This window comes from Aethalodelphis obliquidens, unplaced genomic scaffold (genome assembly GCF_003676395.1).
Source record: "Aethalodelphis obliquidens isolate GAN/ISIS:26980383/991018 unplaced genomic scaffold, ASM367639v1 scaffold44, whole genome shotgun sequence".
NCBI classification, from domain to species: domain Eukaryota; kingdom Metazoa; phylum Chordata; class Mammalia; order Artiodactyla; family Delphinidae; genus Aethalodelphis; species Aethalodelphis obliquidens.
Window position 1 is genome coordinate 5,633,979 of NW_020837988.1, and position 18,766 is coordinate 5,652,744.

Genomic DNA, 18,766 nt, shown 5'->3' on the forward strand with positions numbered 1-18,766 from the left:
CACCCCAGTCTCCGTCTCCTTCCTCCGTCTTGGCCTCTTGGCCTCATTGTGCAGGGCTGGCTGTCACCTCCTTTCTTTTGTCCACCTCTGGGACCCTAGCGCTCCCTCCCCTCCCCCTCCCCATGGCTGTCACGGTCACGTGGACTTAAGACCGTCAGCTCGGGCTTTTCTTCGCATCCACTTGCCTGTTGGCCTTCTCGACCCGAGGTCTGGCCAACCACCCACCACCACAAGTAGCAAAGTCCCGCAAAGCCCCTGCTCTTCCGGTGCCTCCTTCCTCAACCGCCCCACCTTCCTCCCTTTTCTGGCCATGCCCAGCTGATGGAGTCTCATCAATTCCATCTCCTACAGAAGTCTCAGACCCATGCATTCCTCCCATCTCCACTGTCACCGAGATGGTGCAAGCCATCAGCCGCTGCCACTGTGACTGAGCAGCCCAGCTCCTAACCGTTCTCCTCCAGTCCACTTCCCACCCAGGTGCTGGGCTAAATCATTTTTAAATGGACATCCGATTGTGTCCCTTCCCCGTGAACAGCCATTCAAGGGCTCCACACAGCTTTTCGCAGAAGATAAGAGCACCCCAAGACAGAGGACAAGCCCCACCTTGGTCGGCCCGTCCACTTCTCCAGCACCCTGCCCTCCCTGGCCTTCGCTGGGTGCCCCCCCGCCTCAACATGTGTACGCACCGCTCCCTGGGCAACCCGCCCGCCCGCCACCGGCCCTGGCTAACTCTGCGCATCCAGGTCTCAGCTGCCTCACTGACGTCTTCTCTGGCCTGTGCTTTCCCTCAACAGCACTTATCAAAACTGGAGTCCCGCGAATTCCCTGGTGGTCCAGTGGTTAGGGCGCTGCGCTTCCACTGCAGGGGGCAGGGGTTCGATTCCTGGTCTGGGAACTAGGATCCCGCGTGCTGGGCAGCGCGGCCAAGAAACCGCCCCCCCCCAAAACAAAAAGCAACAAAAAACCCTGGAGTTCATTAATACCTGTAGAATTATTTAAATCTGCTTCCCTCTGGACTGTATGATCTGTGAGGGCAGGGGTCTTCCTGTCTTATTGAGCACGAGGTCGGCAGCATCCAGCACCTGCTGCACCAGGAGAGCTGCCCGCCATTCACTGCCTGGCCACACCCAAGGGCTCTTCCCTTCTCCATTCAAGCTCGACGACTTCCAGAGGCTGCCCGAAACCTCTCTAGGATACTCTTGGCCTCCCGCACCTGCTGTGGCTCCTCGGCCCAGGCGCTTACAGGTCATGAGTGCACACCTTGCCCCTTGGCTGGAACCAACATTTCTAAAGGGCCGCAGGAAGGGGGGCTTTGGGGGGAGGGTCTGGCACTGCCTTTGGTCTTGTCCTCCTTGCCTAGCTCTATGCCAGGCAGGCAGAAGGTCCTAAGTCTCCGCCTGGTGAACGAATCAGCATCTTCTGATCTTTCTTTCTTTTTTTTTTTTTGCGGTACGCGGGCCTCTCACTGTTGTGGCCTCTCCCGTTGCGGAGCACAGGCTCCGGACGCACAGGCTCAGCGGCCATGGCTCACGGGCCCAGCCGCTCCGCGGCATGTGGGATCTTCCAGGACCGGGTCACGAACCCGCGTCCCCTGCATCGGCAGGCGGACTCTCAACCACTGCGCCACCAGGGAAGCCCAATCCTGATGTTTCTTCATCAGGCTTGGAGGGAGAAGACCTGGCCCATCTTAGTCCTATGACTTTGGGCCCTGGGTGGGGAGCTGAACCAGGAATATGCCTCCCTCATGTCTCTTCCCTTAGGAGTTGCTGATGTCCAGGGATTGAGAACAAGAACTTAGGTGAAAGTGGCCCTCGCGGGCCAAGCATGGGGTGGAGAGGCAATGGGAGAGGCCACAACAGTGAGAGGCCCGTGTACCGCAAAAAGAAAAAAAAAAAAAAAAAAAGAGTTAACGTATGTGAAGCACTTAAAGCAGGGCTGGGCCATGCTACGTTCCATGTTAGCCGTGAATAGTTCCTCTGCCGTGGTTTAGAAGGCTAGCTGGGGCCATGCCCAGAAAGCTGGGCCCTGGCAGTGCCACTGCCCTGGCAGAGGACAAGCACGGCAAGACAGCTCGGAGCAGGGGGTGGGACACAGGCTTGGGGTCTGAATGATCCTGGGTGAAACCTGGCTCTCCAGATCTGGCTGTGTGACCTTAGGCAAGTCGCTGGACCTCGCTGAACTGTGATTCCTAGCTAAGAAGCAGAGATAATAATAGCACCCATCTCCCAGAACCGCTGTGGGGAAGAGTGTGGCTTGGTTCCTGGCACCCACGTGGCACGTGCCCCCTGGAAAGCCCACCAGCCTCTGCCTCCCTGGCCTCTGCTGCCTGCTCTCACTTCTAAGGGGAGGCCAGAGGAGAAGGCAGAGACAAAGCAGCTGGCACTGGAGTTTCTTTTTTCTTTTTTCTTTTTTTCCATACGTGGGCCTCTCACTGTTGTGGCCTCTCCTGCTGCAGAGCACAGGCTCCGGACGCGCAGGCTCAGCGGCCATGGCTCACGGGCCCAACCGCTCCGCGGCACGTGGGATCCTCCCAAACCGGGGCACGAACCCGTGTCCCCTGCATCGGCAGGCTCAACCACTGCGCCACCAGGGAAGCCCTGGAGTTTCTCTTCATCCTCTCCTCTGAAGGATTTCAAAGGTTGCAGCTGCTCTGCAGGGGTCCCCTGTTTTGTGACCACAGCCGGGGCCATCTCACGCGTGGGTCTCTGCCTCGACTGGGCTTTCTTCTCCCCACCACCGAGCCTGTGCACCTCCCAGATGCTACAGCTCCACCATAAAGGATGTCAGGCTGGCAGCAGGGCTGAGGACACAGCGGGGGCCAGCCAGACGCCTGGCCTGGCTCACCTGAGCTTCCCCTCCACACACCTGCCCGTCTCCACACCCAGCAGGGCCCATCTGGGGCCTCGGAGGACGGACTCAGCCGCAGCTGGTCTCACACCCACACGCTTGCCCCCCAGAGGGTCTGAGGGGCCCTTGGCTTCTTGTCTCTTGGGCCAGAGAACGACACACAGTGACAAAAGTGGGGCAGAAGGAACCCAATCAGGAACCTGTGTGCATCTGTGCAGAAAGGGCAAAATGCACTCAGGTGACGGACCTCTTGGAGCTGCTCCCGGGATGAGCCCAGCCACATTATGGAACTTCTGTGAGCTTCGTCAGCAAAACGAGGGTAATAACACTTCCTAGTGTTGCTGTGAAATGATGTATATTAAGTTCTTGAAAGCGAGTGAGTCTGGATAAACAGTTTTTCTATGGATACGCGTGCCTGACTGCGTGTGGGAACGTGTGTGTGTGTGTGTGTGTGTGTGTGTGTGTGTGTGTGTGTGGTCTGCCTAGCTGATTTGTTTTTCCTATTTGATTTTAAGTGTGAGACTAATTATGGCAGAAGGCATTACCCAGGTGGGACAAAATAATCTGGTTGAAGACTCTGCCAGGACATGGTCACAAGGACGGGAGGTTAATGTCCATCCCCCTTCCTCCCCTACAGCCACTGCCTGACCTGCCATTTCTTGAGCTGGGGGGATAGTCCCAATGCACGCAGCCCTGGCTGGTGACATGGACGCAAACGGAGGCTGACCTGATTCAACCTGGAGAGATGCCCCCCCATGGGAGGGAAGGGGGGTGGTGGGAGAGGTTCCAGAGGCAACAGAGAGGACCTGACCTTTATGTGGGGTTACTAACCCATAGAGTCAGGAAGTCACGCAAACACATCTATGTGCTTTGCACGCTCATAACCATTAAATGTGTATATGAGACTTAAAGAAGCATATATATAACCAGAGCCCTGGGACCCCTTGGAGGAAGGTGTGCTCACCTGCACGTGAGATTTCTGGCGGCTTTGTTATTTGCCCCATTATTCTATCAAGATGATACCCTATATAATCCTAACAGGTACCCTTTATTTCATGTCTGTTGCACCCGGGACTGGACTTGTCCCATAGCATCTCATTTAATCCTCACGACAACCCTCTAAGGTAGGCATTACCGTGCCCAGTTCCAAAGTGAGAAAACAAATTCAGGGTGGCTCAGTATTTCTGCCCTAAGTCACAGAGCTAGTAAGCGGTAGGAGTGTGATTGTATTCACGCGGGCCTAACCCCAAAGTCCAGGCTATTTCCGCTCTGCCCCCATGGATGGATTCGGACCCACAAACTCCCCAGGGTCACCGGTACTCAGAAGGAGGCACTGGCTTTCCTTCTTGTAGATCTCTCTCTCTCTCTCACACATACGCACACCCCTGGCCCATTCTGGTACAGATCCCACTAAGAATAAACACCCTTGGAGACTGAATGGGATGCAAACTTCTTCCTTTGGAGACGGCGTGGGAAACAGTTAAATTTACGGCAGTGTTTCCAATCTTCTTTTCACTCAACCTGCTGAGTCAATTCAGCCATCCTTCTGCCTGAAAATTGGATATTATCACTCGACTCAAAACCTGGAGTTTGATTAAAAAAAACAAAAACAAAAACCTGGGGTTTGGATGAGATAGGAAGTCCTCAGCAAAAAGCAGTGGTGAGACAACCATAATGAGAAGCTGCTGACCGATCTCCTACATGATGGGATTTTCAGTAGGCATTCATTCAAAAGGGGAAACGAATATTTTGTTGAGGCAAAAAGCAAGAAAGTGCTAGAAATCCACTGGGGACATGTCAAAAGGACTCAAGATCCAGCCTGAAGAAGCTCCATTGGCCAACTCTGGGTTACTACGAGTGTCCAAATAATGATGGGAATGGATTAAATTAGGGAAAATTAAATAGAAAAAATTATCCGTGAGTGTGTACTGATGCTAAATTATTTTAAAGGGGATGAGAAAGGAAAGATCTCTTTCAAGAAAGAATGCCAAGTGGGCTTCCCTGGTGGTGCAGTGGTTAAGAATCTGCCTGTCAATGCAAGGGACACGGGTTCGAGCCCTGGCCCGGGAAGATAACACATTCTGTGGAGCAACTAAGCCCCTGTGCCACAGCTACCGAGCCTGAGCTCTAGAGCCTGCGAGCCACAACTACTGAGCCCACGTGCCACAATTACTGAACCCTGTGCGCCTAGAGCCCGTGCTCCACAACAAGAGAAGCCATGACAATGAGAAGCCCACACACTGCAACGAAGAGTAGCCCCTGCTCACCGCAACTAGAGAAAGCCCGTGCACAGCAATAAAGACCCAACACAGCCAAAAATAAATGAAAGAAAGAAAGAAAAGAAAAGAAAGGAAAGAAAGAAAGAAAGAAAGAAAGAAAGAAAGAAAGCGAGCCAACTAATATAAGTAAAAGGAATGATGAAAAATCTGCTTATCACAACCACCTTGGTAATAATAATTGATTCAGGTAAGACTCATCAATGACTATTAAACCACTGGGTGGGAAATTCCTGGGGAGGAGAATATTCACAGAGTCTCAAGTTATCATTCAAAGGAGAGACGATACATCGATACCTGGACAAGGGAGAAATCTAGTAAACATCACCTGGACCATTTGGTAAGACCCACCATCACCGATAATGGTGCAAAGTGACTTCAGGTGCTTGTAACTGTGAAGCGTTGAAATGGATGTATATCTACGTAATATCCTTGGAGGACATCTTGCAAAACTGGCTGAACTCTCAACAATGGCAATGCCGTGAAAGATAGGAAAGAAAAACGAGCAACAGTTCTAGATTTAAGGAGTCTAAAGAGTCATGACAACTGAATCCAATGTGTGGTCCTTGATCAGATCCTGTACTGAACAGCAACAATAAAAGTGTCCACAAAGGATATAATTGGGACACATGGAGAAATTTCAATGTGGACTGTGTGTCAGACAGCAGTATTTTATCAATGTGCAATTTCCTGAGTGTGAAAATTGTGTGGTAGTTCTGTAGGAAAATGCCTTGCTTTTAGGAAATTCTGCTTAGGGGTGAAGTGACGTGATGTCTGCAACTAACTCTTAAATAATTCAGAAAAAAAGATGCACGCATCTACGTGTGCATAGAATGAGCAAGAGAGAGTACAAATGATACAAAATATTAACAACTGGGGAATGGTAAAAAGGTATACAGGTGTTTACGGTACTATCTTATAATTCTTCCAAGATTTGAAAATTTTCAAAATTAAAAAAAAAGAAAGGAAGGAAGGAAAAACACCTGCTATGAGCCAGGCCCTCACAGGAGGCAGGGGTGGTAAAGTGGACACAGGGGGCTACTGTCTGCCCCACCACCCTTTTCCCTTCTTCTGCTAAGAGCTCTCACCCTCCTTTCCACCACGTGGCTCTAGTGTGGGAGCTGCTGCGCAATGTCCTATGGCTCGGAGTAGACACATGATGCAGGCCTGGCCAATCACAGCACTCCATGCTGCTTCCCATTGGGATTGGTCAGGGCAGATCCAAGCTGGACCAATCAGAATCCTTCCCTGGGACTTTCTACATGGAACTCCTATGGCGAAATTCCTTCTACTCTGAAATCATGTGGCTGTGAGCCTGTGATTCCCAAACTTCTCAGTGTCACTCACTGCATGAGAATGAAGTCTGAACCCAGAGGTGGGCACAGCTGAGCAGCCCAGAGGGGAGAGGGCCTGGCAGTATCAAGTTCTTGGTTCTGAGATTCCTGGAACCTCCAGGAACCTGAGATCCCTGGAACCTCCAAGGTGCCTGAGGCTCTCACTTCATTCTGTGGTTTATTTGCAGGCTCTCATGTAAATAATTAGAAGGCAGAGTATAATAGGATGTATTATGGACAGTCACAAAGGGCAGAGAGAGGCAGAAACGAGTGTGTGTGTGTTTGAGAGAGAGAGGGAGAGAGATTTATTGAGAACACATATGTGTACTATCAGGAAAGGCTTTCCAAAAGAGCTGGAACCCTGCAGGAGAGAGACAGAAGGTTCTGAAAGGGGCAATATTCCAAGTGGAGGGGACAGGACAGTTTGGACAAAGGCAGAAAAAAGGGCATGTGGAAGGAACTGTCCTGGGACCTGTGGTGTGAGGGTCCTGTTTGGTGGGAATGTGTTACCTCAGATGGGAACAGCAAGAGCTAAAGCAGGTGCTGTCAGGAGCAGAACATGAAGAGTTCTGAAGGCCACACTGAGGAGTGTAGATCTTTCCCTGTGAGCACAGCTCGTTTTTTAAAAAAGTTAATTTAATTTATTTATTTTTGGCTGTGTTGGGTCTTTGTTGTGGTGTGCGGGCTTCTCATTGCGGTGGCTTCTCTTTGTTGTGGAGCACGGGCTCTAGGCGCGTGGGCTTCAGTAGTTGTGGCACGTGGGCTCAGTAGTTGTGGCCCGCAGGCTCTAGAGCACAGGCTCAGTAGCTGCGGCGCACGGGCTTAGTTGCTCCGCGGCATGGGGGATCTTCCCGGACCAGGGCTCGAACCCGTGTCTCCTGCACTGGCAGGCGGATGCGCCACCAGGGAAGCCCACAGCATATTTTTGATTAGAGGAAAATCCTGATTGACTTGTCCTCGGGCACACGGCAGGCACATGCTGCCACGAAGAGTAGCCCCTGCTCACCGCAACTAGAGAAAGCCCACGCACAGCAATAAAGACCCAACACAGCCAAAAATAAATGAAAGAAAGAAAGAAAAGAAAAGAATCCCCTGCTGTAACAGTCAGCCTTCCTGGGGATGAGGAGGCAGGAGGATGAGTTTCCCGAATGGACGTCCATTTACGTCTCCCTGAATAACTTCCACCCAACTAAGCTCTGAAATGGAGCTTTGTTTTCTAGAACGTGCAGAGCACAGTTAGCAGAAAGATGCTTAGGATACACACGGAGGAGGCAATGGCTTCAGTCTTTCTTCAACGGGAGGCCGTGTGGGGGATGGTAAAGAATTCTAGTCCTGTAGTTATGTGACTTATATGTGAAGCCCAACTCAACAACTTGACCTTGGGTGGACTGTTTCATCTCCCTAAACCTCAGTTTGCTCGTCTGTAGAATGGAGAAAACACTGGAACCTACCCGTGGGATTGCTGGCAGGATTAAACAAGACGCTCTCAGAGCGCCCATCACGCCGTCTGCCAGGTAATACATTCTTTTTCATTGCCGATGACTGTTATCATCATTACCATCATCAACAGCTGCACCCTGACAACCGTTTGGATGCCTCCAGGGACAGGTTGCTGACTGTGTCCCGAGGAAGCCCATTCCATCGCTGGGCAAGTCTGAACCGGAGGCTGAGCCAGGATCTGCTTCTGTGTAAAGCCCACCCCTCGTCCCTGCAGCTTCAGGCACCAAAAGAATGGCTGTGAAACAGATCAAGAACCAACTCTCCTGCTCCTCCTGGGTCCTGCCTCCAGCTCAAGACGAGGGCAAGGGCACCATTAAGAGCGTGGCATGCCATCAGCGTGCTCCTGGGGTGCCCATTCAGGCATGTTCAGTATCTAAGCGGCTGCAGGGGCTTTTCATGGGCACGGTCAAAACTGCCCAGGGTGCCAGTTTTGAATGGCTCTGGGCCCCAGCTGAAAACCATCACGGGGACCACCCTGGGAGGCTCCCTGGAGAACCGAGGCCCAGAGTGGCCAGCCCTGGAGGGCCTCCTGCATCCTGGTCCGGATCTCTCACCAGCCACAGAGGGGAGGGTGGTCGTCCTGCCCCGGCCTCTCCTGGCCCCTCCTTTGCCAAACTGGCCACGCCCACTGAAACCAAGCAGAACCTCGTGGGGCTCCTAGGCACCAAAGTCTTTCTGTGTCCCCCATTTCTTGTATGTAGGGAATAGCCTTCAGCCTCCATGACCTTCCCTGAGTCCCAAAGGGCAGATCAGAACAGCTGCTAATCAGGGAAGGGAGGGGATGCAGAGACAAGGGAGGAGCAGTCAAGAAACAACAGTGCAGCCTTGGGGCAGGTCCTGGTCCCTCCTCAAGGGACACACACAACAGTATCTTTGAGCTCGTTACAGAACTAAAACCCCCAACAAATGGAAGATGAACTAATGAAGCGTTCTTCATTCCAGAGGGAAGGTCACAGTTTGATAACCTCAAGAACCACAGAAGCTCATCAAGAGGCCACCTGAGGAGCCTCCCTGGTGGCACAGTGGTTAAGAATCCGCCTGCCAATGCAGGGGACACGGGTTCGAGCCCTGGTCCAGGAAGATCCCACACGCCACGGAGCAACTAAGCCCGTGCGCCACAACTACTGAGCCCGCGTGCCACAACTACTGAAGCCCTCACGCCTACAGCCCGAGCTCCGCAACAAGAGAAGCCACCGCAGTGAGAAACCCGCGCACCGCAATGAAGAGTAGCCCCCCGCTCGCCGCAACTAGACAAAGCCGCACGCAGCAACAAAGACCCAACGCAGCCAAAAATAAATAATAAATAAATTTATGAAAAAAAAAAAAGAGACCACCTGAGGCCAGATTAAAGGAGTGCAGGCCCTGCATACACCCTAATCTTATCAGTAATCCCACCCTTGAACTATTGCTATAAAACTCCTCACCAAATCATCACAGGTTGGGACACAGTTTTTGAGGGCATGAGCCCACTGTGTCCCCCTTTGCCTGGCAAAGCAATTAAGCTATTCTTTTCTACTTCACCCCAAACTCTGTGTCTGAGATTTGGCACTGGTGCACAGAGGCCGAATTTTCGGCTCTCATCACCATCCCATCCAGGCCAGGGCTGGGGCAGAAGGAACCTGGGCATGGGGGTCACCCCAAACTCTGGCCTCCCTGCTTCATGAAGAAAAGGATGGTTTTCTGGAAAGGACCGATTCTCAAGCAATTAAATCCCCCTCCTCTCGTTTGCATTCCTGTCCCTGGTGGCAGATTTGTATCAACATCCCCAGGGCAAGACAATCTTGTTTCCCCAACAAAACCAATTATGCACATCAGGCCTGGGGATTAATCGCCAGGCACAGGGTCAGGAGCCAATAAAAAAGGCCGAGATAGGAGGACAGAAGCAGGGGTAAGGAGAGCCGGGAGAAAGGCTGGAGGCTACCCGGCTTGGGGAGTAGCTGCCCCACTGCTCACTCTTCTGGTAGCAAACTTGCTCTCACTGAGACCCTGTTTCTCTCTCTCTCTCTCTCTCTCTGTTCTCCCTTATCCCCATTTGGCAGTGTCCTGGGGAAGGAAGGGCAGCCCAACCCAGAGTCCAGTGCAAGGGCACAGCAGGGAGTGGAGATAAGCGCAAAGGCCCTGGGGGGGAGGTCCCACCTCCATGTCCCCCCCGAATTGCCCTCCCAAATAGAATCTGTCTGCCCCTTACAGACCCCAGGTAGCTGCATGCCCTACCCCTCTGCTGGACCCAGGCCCCTCCAATAGCTTCCCCGAGAGAGCAGGGCTCTTCTCGGTGGGGAGGGGAGGTGGGGATCTGGTCACAGCCGTGGCCACAGTCTAGCTGCTGGCAGCGGGCTCCCCTACCTCAGTCATCACCTCTGCCCCGTCCACGGTTGCCTGGCCACCCAGCCATCTTCTGCCGGGGGCAGCGGGGCAGCGTCTTCTCACCCTGGGCAAGGGCGGCCTTGGCCCCCTACTTCTGTCACCCCAGCCTCCCAGCAACACTGGAGCAGGGGCTCCCCCACCAAAACTGCCATACGGCGCCCCTGCCCAGTGCCCTGGTACCCCCTCAGGACACAGCAGGACCCTGGCGGCTGGGTGGGAAGAAAGGGGCGGCACGCTTGCCTGTACTCCAGAGAGAACTTGGTCAGCTCCCTGTCGTTGTGTAGCCACTTGAACTCCAGTGGCCAGCTGCCCTCGGCCATGCACGTGAGTACCAGGCGATTCCCCTCCAGGTGCACCTGTGTTCGCACCGGCTCCGTCTTGAAGTAGGGGGCCACGTCATCTGCGGGGAACAGAGACACAACGTTGCTGGTTATCACCGGCTCACCTGCCTGCGGCTGCCCAGCTGGAGCCCTGAGGCCCCGAGGCAGACGGGGCAGGTGCAGCGGGTAACCTGCCAAGGTCACGTGCCTGGGCAGGACTTGTCTTCAGAGTGAGTTCTCCCCGCCACCCTCCTCCCAGACCCCACCAGCTCACCGCCACTGCTGCCACCCCTCCGCTCCAGTACCTTCCATCTCTCTCCCCTCGGGATCCCATCCAGTCCATACCCTTTGCTTTGGTTTCTCCTTCCAGAGCAGAAGGGGGGGTCGACGGCGCTTACAGCACTTCAGCCAAAGGGAAAGGGAAACAGGGACACCTGCGCTGACAGAAGTGGCGGGTGATGGGGCTGCCCTGAATCCTGCTTCCCAAGGCTGGAGGAAACCCTGCAAAGGCATCAAGGGCAGAGTCCCTCCGGTCGGCCCCCTCCCGGGTCCTGGGCCAGCCTGCCTCGGCCTCCCCGTTCGCACACCAGGCCGCCGTCGGGGCAGAGGAAATGGCACTGCTGGGCCATGGGTGTGGGTCCAGCGCTTGCTATGCTCCCTACCCTAACCCTGTGACCTGACTCAGTCCGGCCAAGCAGGAGCCCCCCCCCCCCCCCCCCCCCCCCCCCCCCCCGCCGCGGCTGCCCTCGACGGAGACAACGCACTCCGGATCCCGGACTTAAGGGGACCACTCAGACCAACAGCTTTGGGTGGAAATAGAGGCCTTCTGCTCTCTGGCCAGTGGGAAAAAGGGCAGAAGTGAAACAGACAAGGGGGTTGACAAAAGGACAGGGAGAGAGGGGGGAACGGGGAGAGGGCCTCCAAGCCCATCATTGAGCAGACCTGCCCTTTAGGGGCTGGGCTGGGCTGGGGGAGGAGCCAGGATCTGGAGACAACACAAGGACTGAAGCACCTGCTAGGTTCTGGGCTGTTCCTGGGGCTTTAACATATGCTCATTTAATCTACATGCAAGCCCACAACCAGACACGATCATAATCCCCTTTTAGAAAAGCGGTTAGAAACCCGCCCAGGGCAACACAGCTGCAAGGGGAGGAGCCAGCCCTGCAGGCTGAGCACCTAGAGTCCCGCACCTGCCTTGATGAAGGTGGAACGTGGATGGAGGAGAAGATGGGCTTAAGGCGAGACTCCCAGAGTTCGTGCCGCCGCCCGCCGAGCCCTTGCATCTGACAGATGGAGGGAGCGAGCTCCAGAAAGCACCATTCACCGGCTCACCCACGTATCACCTGGCGCTCACAGCAGCGCTCCCGTTGTGGTAAGGGATACGGCTCGGCGACCCCACGGCCACGTGCCGCTAAAGGGGAGTCAGGTCCAGACTTGCCAGACGCAGTGCAAGCACCTTCCACCCATCACACTGCGCCCCGAGGGGCAGGCAGTGCTCAAAGCCGGGAAGCTGTTGGCCAGCCAGGCACCGGGCGGCCCGACCGGGTGGGGGCCCCGTGGTGGGGGAGGGGTCCTGGCACCACGTTCCCGTCTGTGCTCAGCCTGCGACTCCCAGCTGCCTGGGCGTGGACAAGCATTCATCTTTCCGAGACTCAGTTTCTCCACCAGGAGACACGGGAAGAGAAACAGCCACCTTGTATCTCAAGGGTTCAATAACATAGGAATCGTGAAAATGCCAGGTCCGTGCTTGGCCCAGAGTAAATGTTCTGCAAATGTTCACTTCTTTCCCAACATCAGAGAGTGGGTGTCCCCACCAGGCTGGGTGTTCCATCATCCTCGATGCCCCAGATATGCTTTGGTCCGAGTGCTAACTTTCCTCTGGGGGTCCAGAGGGTGAAAACCATAGGACACTATTCTTTTGGCCTAAGATATGGAACAAACCAAAGAAGAGGAAGGGGCACGTGTCAGGAGTCGGGGAGGGGGTGACTTCAAGGGTGGCAGGGAGTGAATCAAGACGCGGCCTGGCAGGCTGGTCAGCCCACTAGGGGTGGGGGCGTCGGGGCCCCTCCTGCGTCACACGTTGAATCTCTGGAGCGTCAGTGGGGCCTCACCCTCAGATTTAACCAGAATTGGACACCCTTGGTTTTCAGATAAGGTTCAGCATCTGTGACAAAGCCTCACTCTGAGCTTACACACAGACTGACAACTCGAGACAAGCCGTCACGCAGGTCTGGGGCCCAGGTCCACCTGCGGGCGGCACAGCATCTGCGTCCCCTCCGTCTCCACTGGACACTGCGTGGCTGGGTCTTCCTTGAACCCCAGCCCTGCTACTGACCCTCCCCTTGGGGGCCACTGGAGGGCAGGTGCAGACACGCGCAAGAGGCGCACCCTGGACCAGCCTGCCCCACCTCGTCTCTCTGTGTGACCGCGCACGTTCCCATCTCGGAGTTGACGCTACCTATTCGCAGGTCTCTCCCTCACTCTTAACGACCGTCATGTGAGCACACTGCCTTCAAGGTGGTTGAAAAGGCGCCTACTGATATGAAGAACCTAGGGGCAGGACAGGAATAAAGACGCAGACACAGAGAATGGACTTGAGGACACGGGGAGTAGAAAGGGTAAGCTGGGACGAAGTGAGAGAGTGGCATGGACATATATACATTACCAAACGTAAAACAGATAGCTAGTGGGAAGCAGCCACATAGCACAGGGAGATCAGCTCAGTGCTTTGTGACCACCTAGAGGGGTGGGATAGGGAGGGTGGGAGGGAGACACAAGAGGGAGGGGATATGGGGATATGTGTATATGTATAGCTGATTCACTTTCTTATAAAGCAGAAACTAACACACCATTGTAAAGCAATTATACGCCAATAAAGATGTTAAAAAAGAAGAAAAGAAAAGGCGCTTCTTCCAGAGTGCGTTTTGGCAGAGTGGCCGCCAGGCCGGATCCCTCGCTCTGCGGTCCTAGCGCACCTCTGGAGGTGGCGGAGGGCAGAGAGGGAGGCAAGCCCCCATTTGCCAAGGAAAACGATTCCCCACCCCTCGGAGGCAGCTGGCTCGCTCTCAGTTTAACAAGCGGACACGTTCGCACTTCAAAGGCGCATTCATTCTCCAGCAGCTTTCAAGAGCCCTTTGAATCGAGTCTTTAAGAAGGGGGAAGGGTAAGCTGGGACAAAGTGAGAGAGTGGCATGGACATATAGACACTACCAAACGTAAAATAGATAGCTAGTGGGAAGCAGCCGCATAGCACAGGGAGATCAGCTCGGTGCTTTGTGACCACCTAGAGGGGTGGGAGGGAGGGAGACGCAAGAGGGAAGAGATATGGGAACACGTGTATATGTATAACTCATTCACTTCGTTATAAAGCAGAAACTAACACACCATTGTAAAGCAATTATACCCCAATAAAGATGTTAAAAGAAAAAAAAACCCTCTGTTAGTTCCTGTCATCCCCTGTTTGTTTAAAAACAACAACATTCCCAGCCCCCACTGATTAAATCCCTTCGAGGCTGGCCGACTCAGAGCCGGAACAGTCGGTGCGCGCGCGCGGGCACACGCGCTCTGCACCCAAACCCTCGCCTCCGCAACTCGGCTCCCTGGGCGATGCGCCCCCATGTCTGCATTTGCCAGTTCATTCCTCACGCTCTCCCGGGGGTGGGGTGGGGTGCCAGTCTGGAACCGAATGGCTTTTGCTTGGATGAGTTGATTCCAGAGGCCGCTGGAGACAATGACTTGGGGGAAGTGGAGGGGGGAGGGATGCGGTTAGCCTTTCCTGAGAACCTGCTGGGTACCCAGCTCAGAGCTGCATCCCTCATCCCAGGTTATCCTAACAAGGCGGTCTGGCAGAAGCCGAGGTTCCCCTCCCCAAGTCCCTGCTATGCGGTCATACCTCCTTTTCCTGAAAGGCTAAAGGCCCCCTCCTCTCTGGGTACAGGGATTTGGGAGGGAGACCCTATGCAGAGCTGAGAGCCAGGGCAGGGAGTCCAGCCAGGCGGTTTTCCTGGATGGACTGGCCCTGCCCCAAAGCAGGGGGAGTGGGAGTGTGTGAGCCATCGAAGGAAAGACTCTGATGGGAAAAGGATGCTGATGGGAACAGCAGCGTGTGCGTTTGTGTCTGTGTGTGTGCGTGTCTTTGAGCGTCTGTGCCTGTGTGCATCTGTGTATGTACGCAGGTATGTGTTCACGTGTGTGTCTCTGTGTATGTCTGCATGTATATCTGATGGCATGTATATCTGTATGTCTGAGTGTGAATCTATGTGTGTGTGTGTGTGTGTGTGTGTGTGTGTGTGTGCACGCTTATGTGCAGGAACAGATTTCTGTGTCATGACTGCACAAATCATTGACCTTGGGCAAGTTACTTCGACTTTTTGCACCTCAGTTTCCTTAGTTGTAAATTGGGGATATATTTGTTGTGACGCTTAAATAAATTAAAAAACATAAAGTGCTTAGGAAGGTGCCTGGCGCACGCTATAGGAGAGGCAGCTATTTTATTCTTGATCGCATATGTAGATGGGCAGATTCCCTGGAGGGAAGAGCTCATACCCTGTTGGCAGGGGCCAGCAGCTCCTCTCAACCTTAGTTCTAGGACTGTGCAGTACACAACTTGGACTACTGTACACAGCAGGCCTGCTAGCCACGTTCTCAGTGGGAAGGGATAACCGGAAATGGAGGAGAACAGTGGACAGAATCAACACTTTGAAAACACACACACAGAGGATTTTTTAACTAGACAAAGTGATTTGAAAGTGCACATTTTAAAAGACCACAAAAGAATAGCCAAGAAAATTCTGAAAAAGAATGGTAAGCAGAGGAGACTAGCACAGATATTGAACTCTATTATAAAGCTGCAATAATTAAAGAAGTGTGTTCTTGTCCAAATAGACTGATGAAGCAATGAACGAGAGAGGCCAGAAATATGCCCCGATATATATGGGATATTTAAGACAGGACGAAAGTAGAATTTCAGGTCAGTGGGGAATAGATCAATTATTCAACAAATGGCCTTGGAAAAACCAGGATGCCATCTGGGGAAAAAAAAATCACGCGGGATCTCTTCCTCACACTTTACCTCAAAATAAATTCTAGATGGATCAATGTTTTAAACAAGAAAAATGAAATTCTAAAAGAACTAGAAAAAAATCACCAGGGTTTTAAAATATACAATCTTGGCGAAGCAAAAGAATTCGCCAAGTACTTTCTAAGTACTATACAAACTCCAGAAAGTCATACAACAGATTGATACCTTCAACTATATAAAAATCTTGCGTGGAAAAAAAATGTCCATAAACCAAAGGCAACACATGACAAACGGGGGGAAAATATCTGCAACTTCTATCAGGGACAAAGCGCTCATCTTCCTGATATAAAAACTATTCCCATAAATCAATAAGAAAAAGATGAACAAACCTACAGAGAAACGGGCAAAGGATATGAACCGTTCACGGAAAAGAATTGCAAGTAACTCTGAAACATAGACAAAGATGCTGAACCTCGTGATAAGAGAAAGGCAAGGGAAGCGCAATAAGACACTTTTTTTTTTTCTATCACTTCGGCCAAGATCTGAAAGTGCGATAATACCCCGGGCTGGCCGGCCTGCGGAGACCCGGGTGCACACAGCTTTGGGGACTGTCCTTGGTACCCCACCTATGCAGAACAATTTGGCGACTGTCGAAACTAAAAACGCACCTCCCCATCCCCCAATTCTTCAAGGAATTTCTCCTCCACACACACCCGTGCACGAGTGAAGTGACAGCACTTCATGGCAACACTATGTTTTGTAACAGCAAAAGCTCGGAAATGACCTGAATGCCTGTCAAGAGGGTGATGATGGTTAAAGAAATGATCGCACCTCCAAACAATAGAATTCTCTATAGCGAAAGGCTCTGGAACAAATTTTGAGAGCTACTGGTAAGTGAAAAAGCAAGGTGTAGAATGGGGTGTGCGATCTGCTACCACTTGTGCACAAGTTTGGTTTGTTTTTTTCTTTTCAAGGATAAAAATAGATTTGCCTGTATAGGCGCAGGCTTTGTCTAGGGGGTCCCATAAGAAACTGGGCTCAATGACGCTTTAGGGAGGAGAACTGGGGGGCTGGGGGCTGGGTGGGGAGGGGTTTACTTTTTACTCTACGCTTTTTTGCAACTTTTCCGTTGCGTCCCACAGGTGTGGATTGCTTATTCATAATCAAATGTGTTTATTGCTTATTTATAATCAGATGTATACACACAGATGCAAACACGTATGTGACTGGGCAGGGTCAACAGTCGCGGGCAGCCCTGCTGGTAACGCAGGAAAGGACAGGCCTTCCGTGTGCACGGGACACGGGGGTGTGGCGTGGCTGGGGGTCCCTGACCACCAGAGCCTGAGCCTCTTGAAGGAAGAGCCGCCTTCAGAGGTGGACAAGAGGCCTCAGTCCTGGGCTTCCTTCTCGTTTCCCAGAACAGCTCAGGGGGCCCCTGGCTGGCTTTTCCTCCAAATTCCCGCTAAATACACTTATCGTCATCCTTCTACTCCAAGCTCCAGGCTAAATAGCCCCACACAGACGCTTATCTCAACTTCAACCTCTCCCCTCCCTTCAGCCCCCAGCACAATAATGTCATCTTTCTCTAGGGGTCCCCCCCCAATCTCTCCTGGGATTTGACTTCCCAGCCAGCCCAGGCCTGGGAACCCCACTTCCCCTGGAGCCAGACCCTTGCCAGCTGGCAGTGCCAGTCAGGGTGAAGACCTCCACCCACCACCAGTGCAATTAGTTGGCCAAAAGGTGTCCATCTGCCCTCCAGAGCCAGCTTCACGGGGCACCGGGCCTGGACCAGTCCCCTTCTCAGCTCTGAAAGACCCCAAAGCCTTTCTCTTTCAGCAGCTCTCCCGCAGTAACTACACAGCCGTCGGGAGTGTCTCTGGAAAGCTCGGGGACGGGGTGGAGGTTGGGATTCTCTCGAACTTTCTCAGCTCACCACCCCCTAGCTTCTGCACCGTCACCTTTGTCCTGGATTGACCTCCATGCCCTCCTAACTGGTCCCCACCCTGGAGCTGGCTGGTGGCCACAGACCTAAGCAGGCTGGGCCCCGGGTCAGAGGAAGCAGGGGCTCTGGACAGGCCCTTCTCCACAAACCCCACTTCTCCCTACACATCTATTCCTGCTGCCTTTATTTCATACGACCTATGCAACTTCCCACACATTGAGTGCTTTATGTCCATCTCTTCAGTTAAGTGTCACGAGAACTTCTCAAGGATGGTACTACCTTTATCCCCATTTTACAGACGAGAAAGCTGACACTCAGGAACGGTTGGTCTTTTGATCTTGCCACACAGATGGAAACCCAGATCTGGCAGGTTCTAGAGTCCTGGACCTTTCTGTAGGTGGCACGGGGCTTCCTTGAGCTGTCCCACTCTTCACATCCCAACCCGTGGCCTCACGGGTGGTAAGTGAGGGATGGTGGCCTCTCTCAGGGTTGTGGCTTTGAAGCCACAAGCAGGGGCCACGCCGGTTGTGTGGCAGGGGCATTCTTACCCCAGCCTCCAATGTCACGGCCTTAGGACTAGATTGGGGGTGAGGGTGAACCAGGCAGGCTGACCGGGCATGAGTCCAGCGGTTGCTGCAAGGATGATGGGGCAGAACCGCCCAGGGGAGACGGGTCCACCTAGGGGTGGAGTTTTGGAGGGCTGGGCAGGTGGGGTGCAGGGAGAGAAGGCTGGGATTAAGGCAGGTCCGAGTCCAGAAGATGAATAGATGTGGGCGGGAGGGGTCAAGTAAGACGAGGCAGGGGTCGGAGCCCCGGGGGTTCTTGGGAAGGAGCCGCTGACCTGGGGCCCCCATCCCAAAGCTCTGCTCCCCACGTAAGCCCCCAGGTACCACCCTTTCCCTAGGGTCTGGCTTGAAGGTCCCAGTGGGGGAAGAGAAGAGAAACTGGGTTTAAATGCCAGTTGCTATGCCAACTAAAGTGTGACCTTGAGCAGGGTAACCTCCCGAGTCTCACTTGTCTGTCCGTGGAAGAGATTCCAACCCCTGCCCCAGAGGCTGCTGGGAGGACCAAGGGAGCGAACGTATGTCAGATTCGGAGCTCAGCGCTTGGCACCTACGGGATGCTCTTTCTGCCCTTCAGACCCCTGGAGGTGACTGCATGGG

General features: G+C 53.4%; 1 protein-coding gene across 2 annotated transcripts in view; it reads right to left on the minus strand.

The window, feature by feature from the left end:
* SDK2 (sidekick cell adhesion molecule 2) overlaps positions 1 to 18,766 on the minus strand; it is a 264,093-nt gene that overhangs the window by 130,341 nt on the left and 114,986 nt on the right. For both annotated transcript variants that reach the window (XM_027080548.1, XM_027080547.1), the window contains exon 2: positions 10,562 to 10,721. In XM_027080548.1, coding sequence (XP_026936349.1) covers positions 10,562 to 10,721 — 160 coding nt within the window. The remainder of the gene's footprint in view (positions 1 to 10,561; positions 10,722 to 18,766) is intronic.